Source organism: Hordeum vulgare, chromosome 1H (assembly GCF_904849725.1).
Source record: "Hordeum vulgare subsp. vulgare chromosome 1H, MorexV3_pseudomolecules_assembly, whole genome shotgun sequence".
Taxonomy (NCBI): domain Eukaryota; kingdom Viridiplantae; phylum Streptophyta; class Magnoliopsida; order Poales; family Poaceae; genus Hordeum; species Hordeum vulgare.
Window position 1 is genome coordinate 479,801,197 of NC_058518.1, and position 7,423 is coordinate 479,808,619.

At 46.2% G+C, this 7,423-nt stretch overlaps 1 protein-coding gene across 1 annotated transcript; it reads right to left on the reverse strand.

The window, feature by feature from the left end:
* Positions 1 to 2,631: 2,631 nt before the first annotated feature.
* Positions 2,632 to 5,693, reverse strand: LOC123416474. The gene is made up of 6 exons (XM_045106800.1): positions 5,329 to 5,693; positions 5,104 to 5,253; positions 4,762 to 5,020; positions 4,448 to 4,666; positions 3,192 to 3,334; positions 2,632 to 3,070 (listed from the first exon to the last, which is right to left on the reverse strand). Exons 1-6 carry the CDS (start codon positions 5,581 to 5,583, stop codon positions 2,771 to 2,773), a joined length of 1,326 nt encoding a protein of 441 aa, XP_044962735.1. The 5' UTR covers positions 5,584 to 5,693; the 3' UTR covers positions 2,632 to 2,770.
* Positions 5,694 to 7,423: the final 1,730 nt, after the last annotated feature.

A 7,423-nucleotide genomic window follows, 5' to 3' on the forward strand; every position in this document is an offset into this window, starting at 1 on the left:
CGATATGGTGCTGTCCTAAGGTGCCTTCCAGGAGGCGCGCACGTGAACGATTAACGCTGGAGGGCTTGCAATATGTTCATGATTCGCTTATAGTGGGTGGCTAGAGTGACAGAAGCTTACACCCGAGTAAGGGAGTTTTGTGCATATGGGAGTAAAAAGGACTTAATGTTTAATGCTATGGTTGGGTTTACCTTAATGAATTTTAGTAGTTGCGAACGCTTGTTAGAGGTCCAATAATAAGTGCATATGATCCAAGTATGGAAAGTGTGTTAGCGTATGCCTCTCCTCATTGCATATGATAAGTATCTAACTATCTATCATGTTATATTCAATTGCCTATGGACAATCTTTCTCTTGCCTTACACAAAAAGCTTTCTACTAAACAGACCCTAACTTTTATTTACTTGCTCTTTATTTTCTTGCAAAACTATCTATCACACTTACTAAGTCTTCTAGTTTCTTCCTCGCAAAATAGTTTCATACTTGTTTTAGGTGAAGTAAGTGTTAGCATGTGTAGAGTTGTATCGGTGGTCGATAGAACTTGAGATAATATTAATTCTAATTTTAGATCCTTGTTGGGTTCGACACTCTTACTTATCGAAAAAGGCTACAAACAATCCCCTACACTTCTGGGTTATCACGCCCCAGTGGTAGTACCGCTCCCAGCAGTGTTACTACCTCTTATCGGCGGTAGTACTACTCCTGTGCTGGTTGAGTGAGACGGTAACAATTGGATTTGTTCTCTCACTATATAAGGGGGGTCTTCTTCCCCAAGAGGACTACCTTTTCCAACCCTAAGCTCCATTTACGCTTGATCTCTCTCCCTAGGCAACAAAACTTGTTGATCTTCTAGGGTTTGCTCGAGAGGGCCTTGATCTACACTTCTATCAAGAGAAATTTGATTCCGTCACCAATCCCTTGTGGATCTTGTTACTCTTGGGTGCTTGAGCATTCTAGACGGCTGAGGTCGCCTCGAAGCCATATTCCATTGAGGTGAAGCTTCGTGGTGTTATTGGGAGCCTCCCCCAGCCTTATTTGTAAAAGTTCGGTCGCCTCTTTCAAGGGCACTACTAGTGGAATCACGACATCTCGCATTGTGTGAGGGCGTGAGGAAAATACGGTGGTCTTAATGGCATCTTGGGGAGCATTGTGCCTCTGCACCGCTCCAACGGAGACGTACTTCCCCTCAAAGGGAAGGAACTTCGGTAACACATCCCCAACTTTATCGATTTCATCTATGGTTACTTCTTACCTTTATTTTGTGTTTACTACTTGCTTGTTATTAGTTGCTCACCTAGTTGCATATCTAGGCAACCTATTTGTTGCTAAACCTAATTTGTTAAAGAAGTGCTAAAAATTGGTAGTTGCCTATCACCCCCTCTAGTCAACCATATTAATCCTTTCAGAACCCCTATTTTGTCTCTCTTAAAATGGGAGAAATTTTCACTTCCCGGCCTCCGCACCAACTAGGGATGCATACAACCATTTTAGTATGAGTACCAAGATAAACATAGTCCTCGGAATTTTTTAAATGAGTATCAATATATTGTTTGATGAGTAGTTTCATTACACACCAAACTTGACCCTCAATAAATGGGGAAAACTCCATATACATCGCCTGTCAATTCTAAACATTGAACTCGGGTCGTTAGGCTGTACAACCGCATGCCCAACCACTAAGTCAAGGCTCTCTTTGTATAATTCTAAGTTGTTTGAATCATGTCTGCTGACGCCTATAATGTACATGAATACGTGCTGCAGCATGGCAGTGGAGAACCGAGAAGACGAAATAATTCCAGTCATCAATTATGGAAGACCGAAGACTGGACCGAACAAACCGAAAAGACCAAACGCACAAGCTTACATGTACAAGTATGAGTAGTCAGAGATATGGCAACGCTAGGTTATAAACTTGAGAAATATATTCAGGTGGGGTGCCGCGGTTGTTTTTTCAAATAAAAAGAGTTATTTACCTGCCTCAGTGAGCCATGGAAAAAAAACGCGCAGGCAAAACTGATACAGTGTGCTAGTAGTAGTCGGGGTTCGTAGTGCAGCAATGCTGCAGCACACATGATAGGGCACTATACTCAGGAGGCGATGTGCAGTAGTAGTACGTACGTGCGGGTTAATGAGGTAACTGTCTGCCGCGTGAAGATAATGCAGCTGCCCGTGTACTTGACTCGGCCGTGTGCCCGCCGGCTCATGGAGGCAGCCCCCGCGCATTTACTCGACGGAAACTGGATCTGCCGGGCCATGCCCATGGAATTAACTCCGAGTCGGCCGTGCAACATCATCATCCCAATCCTGTGTGCCGTCCGAACAATTCACACGTCCGTCCGTGCCCTCCCTCCGGGGTCCGGCCAACCAAAATGCGTACTGTAAACCGCAACAAGTTGTGCACAGAGGGATAGTGCTTCATTGTAGACCGGCCGATTCTGGATTTCGGATCACAGATTTCTACTGCAAAACGTAGCCGTTTCATCGTACTTAGTACTCCATCCGTCCTAATTTTTTTGTCTTAGATTTATCTAGATATGAATGTATCTAGTCATGTTTTAGTATTTAGGTACATCTATTTCTAAACAAATTTAAGACAAGAATTTTGGGACGGAGAGGGAGTACTATATAATCTACGTATGTAACTAACTCTATACACGCATTCTGCAGCAATGTGGATAAACTTGATCATTTACAGCAGCAACTGGTGTAACCAGTGACGTTTTTCTTTGTGACAAAACTATGGACAGTGCAGCGGTTTCTCTGGCATGTCTCATCGCTTTCTTCCGGAGACGGTCTTCTTGACTGCCCCAACGGAGACCAGGAAGTCGTCGAGCGAGGAGAGCGTCTTCATGTCGTCCGGCGGGAAGTAGCTGGCCGCCTTGCCCATGAGCGAGGCAAACATGAGGGACAGGCTGGGCGACGCGGCGGGGCGGTCCGGGAGGAACTCGTCGAGGAAGGCGAAGGCGGCCAGGAAATCGGACCGGCTCGCGTTGATCGGGGCAGCGAAGTGCGCCGGGATGATCCGCCGGAAGGGCCAGTCTGCGGCGATCCTGTCCACCCAGTCCCTCACCTGCAGAAGGAGGAGATGATGTTAGCACGAACGAAGAAATGACTGAAGTGTAACCTAGCGTAGTGTAACTTAGTGTAGTGTAGAAGCTGCTTTCACACTTCTCAGCATGGACAAAATATACCTTTTCTGGAACTTTGCTGAAAACGAGCGTCTTCACGATTGGTGAAACGATCAGTTTCTGTGACATTTGGGCGAAGCTCGCGTTCGGTTCCAGAAGATTTGAGGGGCCAAGAAACAGTATTTGAAGTACCATCCTCTCCCATCCTGTTGTATCATAGACGAGGTTACTACAATTCTGTCGATGTTGTTGATGCGAATATGTAATACAAGATTGTTGGTACATCAATATATGATTTGTCCTATGCAACGAGCAATTATAATGTTGCTTCTATCTGTCACGTAAAAGCTTCAGACTGAAAGTTAACAGGTTTGATCATTGACAATCTTGAAACGATAGAAATGACAAGGATCAACGATATACATATCAAGAATGACCACGGTGACAAGGTAGCAGGAATGATGGTATTCCTGAACGCAGGAAGATAGTAGGCAAATGAGAAAACCCAACCACATGCACGTGTACCCTTACTTTCTTCTAGGACATGAAAACGCTGAGGACAGAGATTGACAGATTGTCATGTAAACAACATTCAGATACACAAAACCTAAGCAATGTAAACAACATTCAGATACACAAACCCTAAGCAACAGGAACAAGAACACACCGATACTTGCAAGATGACCTTCCTACTTAATGTTGCTGCTTTTTAAATTCGAAAAGGCCAACTAAAGTTACTAAGTTGATACGGACAGGTTTCTGCACGAACATGTTTTCGGAACAATACATACCTAGATGCCTAGATGGAACTCAGTGTAGTGTTCTACTACACTACCTTCTTTAAAACATGAATTCTACATTTACACATTCCAGATAATTATTGTACCATTGTGATAACAATTAATACAGAATGGAAGCATTTCACCATTTTTTTTTGAGGAACCGGCAGGAGTGCTGCCTTTTCATTAAGAGAGTGAAATTTTAAAAGGGGACATGCCAGGAACCCCAAGATCCCGTTAAAATGCTAGACTGTTGAATGTTGCTCCTTTCCAAAATATGGAAAAAGCTAACTGAAAAAAGTGAATATGGTCAAGTTTCTGAAGACACTTCTCTGGATGAGCATACCTAGTTGGGAAAGGGGACTGGCTATATGCCTGTATGTAAATCACCTGAAAAATTATGCCTATATGGGAAACAATCTAGCCAGTGTGCACTGCACTACCTCAATTCTAACATGAACTCAAGATCTCCCCGTTTCCAGCTAATCCTTGTTTAACTTTATGTCAATTAGTTCAGAAATGGCATCAAACAGTATGTACCTGTCTGCCGGGTCAGCTTGTTGTCCTCAACAGGATCATCAGGAACCTCTCTCCCTTTGCTTAGTATCTTCACCGCCAAGCCGTTCTTGGCAGCTGCCAACAAGGACTCTTTGCTGATGCAATCGGGCGGCTGCCGAGGAACAAAAATCACAGCATCCGTCACCAGCAATGTCCTGGAAGGCTTATGGTAGAACGCCACCTCCACGTACGGCCCAATGCCTGAACGCAGCCAATTTACACAGGTAGGACGTACGCATCAATGCATTCATCATAGTGTTCAGAGATCAGAATGTGTGGTGAGGAACTGGGAATACCAACTTCCGGCGAGCTGAGCACCTTCTGCTCGATCTCGGCGGCCCAGGGCGTGGCATCGTCCTCGTCCTCGAGGGGCTTGGAGCGGAAGACCCCGAAGAACTCGAGCGGCAGGTTGACGGGCCAGCTCCACTGGCGCGGCGCCACCCACACCTGCGCCCCGGGGAACTTCCTGGAGAAGGGGCCGAGGAAGATCTTGTGCTCGTACGCGAAGGTCGGCAGCACGATGTGCTCCACCGGCGCGCCCAGCTCCTTGATCAGCTGCACACGGCGTGGCACCGGATTAATGTCGAACAGGAGCCGCGCGAAGTGTTGCTTCCTTTGCTGAAACTGATGAAGCGTACCTGGATGCATTCCTTGGTGGGGGCGATGGGGGCGTGCACCCAGAGCCCGCCGGAGCGCAGCTTGACGACGGTCATGCGGGTGTTGGTGGAGACACTGCTGAAGCCCAGCGCCTGCTCCTGCTCGAACAGCCATACGCTGCCCTTCACCGCCTGCATTCAGAGAGCAAGCGAAGTGAGGCGATGAGTTCGGGGAGCAGCAGGCTGAGGTGCGGTTGTTATCGTCACCTCGGTGCGGGTGGTGCGGCGGTTGAGGAAGGGGCCGAGCGGGAAGGGGAAGCCGGTGAAGTTGAAGTAGAACCGCGACGAGGAGGAGGAGGAGGCGCCGCTGGCTTCGTCGGTGGTTGAGGCCGAGACGGCGAGGCGCGGCCTGCGGAGGGCGTGGAGAGGCGCGGCGTGGTGGTGGTGGCAGGGCGCGCCGGGCTGCCGGCGCGGCGTCGCGCGGAGCGGGCGCGGGGCGGAGGCGACGGATGTGGCTGCCATTCGTTTGGGCGAGCTCGGCCGGAGAGAGCTCGCGGCTGGGGAAACACGAGCTGTGGCGCACCTGGGTTCCGGCGGATGGCTGGATTGGGTGACGCGTGGAGACACGGCCGCCGTTGAGTAGGGGGCTTTGAAATGGGATGTTGCAGATGGTTCTAGGATCGGCAAATAAAAATACTAAACGTATAAAGAGTTACACACGGTTACACGTTGTGTAGAATTCTTTCTTCTTAATTAACCTTTCTCTCTCTGATTTTTAAGGAGGTGGAGCTTCATCTCTCTTAACCTTCAGTCAAAATCCACGTGTCTGTAAAACCCCTCTAAACTTATGTACGTGTAGCATTACTGATCGGTAAATTATGTATGATGACATCATCTTGGTAGGTGAACGAAGAAATGATTATCACCCCTCGGGGGGTTAGTGCTTCACTGCAACTTAAGCTTGCTTCTTTGTCTGGCTTCCTTTTAATCCCCAGGTTTGGACATGATGTAGCTGATGCTCTTCTTTGTAATGTTTAACAGATTTATCAGTGGATAAATAGCAAATGGGTACATGAATAGATAAAATTACCCCTCAATGTGTCGCCCAAATAAATTGTGATGATATGTGCTTGTTTCAAACAAAAAATGCTATAATTTGGCTACAATGTGAACATTAGTTGAAACTTACAAAACTGACAACAAAATGCATGGTTTCACAAACTCACAAATCTAAGAGCAAACTCACAAGCATAAATTGAACAAGGTTCACAAGGTTGGAAATTAGTTCATGACAACAAAATAACAATGATGAGTTTGCACCTCACGTACACATCAAATGAAAGTGATTTTTTGTCTCTCATGCACAACAAATAAAGTAGTTCATGACAGTCACAAACGAGTTCACAGTTCACTTAATTTCTTCTTCTTTGGAGTCATCTTCTTCTTCTTTCCTTTTGCTGGAGACTTTGTTGGTGTAGTAGCAGCTTGGGATGTAGCATGCATCCTTGTAACACGTCCAAGACTACTAGTTGTGGCAGCTTGGGATGCAGCTTGGTGTTGGAAATATGCCCTAGAGGCAATAATAAAATAATAATAATTATATTTCCTTGTTCAAGATAATCGTTTATTGTCCATGCTAGAATTGTATTGAATGAAAACTTAGATACATGTGTGGATACATAGACAACACACTATCCCTAGTAGACTAGCTCGTTGATCAAAGATGGTCAAGGTTTCCTCGTCATAGACAAGGGTTTTCACTTGATAACGGATCACATCATTAGGATCCCACTCGGTAATACAACATCACAAAAGGCCTTGCAGGCAATGTGACTAAAGATTTAGCCACGGGATTTTGTATTACAGAAGGAGTAAAGAGACTTGCCGGTAACGAGATTAAAATAGGTATAGAGATACTGACGATCGAATCTCGGGAAAATAACATACCAAAGGACAAAGGGAATGTTATACATGATTAACTGAGTCCTTGACATAGAGGTTCAACCGATAAAGATCTTCATAGAATATGTAGGAACCAATATGGACATCCAGGTCCCGCTATTAGTTCTTGACTGGAGAGTGTCTCAGGTCATGTCTGCATGGTTCTCGATCCCGCGGGGTCTCGACACTTAAGGTTCGGTGACGTTTTGGTATAGTTGAATTATGTATGTTGGTGACTGAATGTTGTTCGGAGTCCCGGATGAGATCCCGGACGTCACGAGGAGTTCCGGAATGGTCCGGAGACAAAGATTAATACATAGGAAAGGTATATTTGGATGTCGTAAGGTTTTCGGGTATTTTCTCTAATGTACCGGGAATGACGAATGGGTTCCAGGGGTCCACCGGGAGGGGCCACCCACCC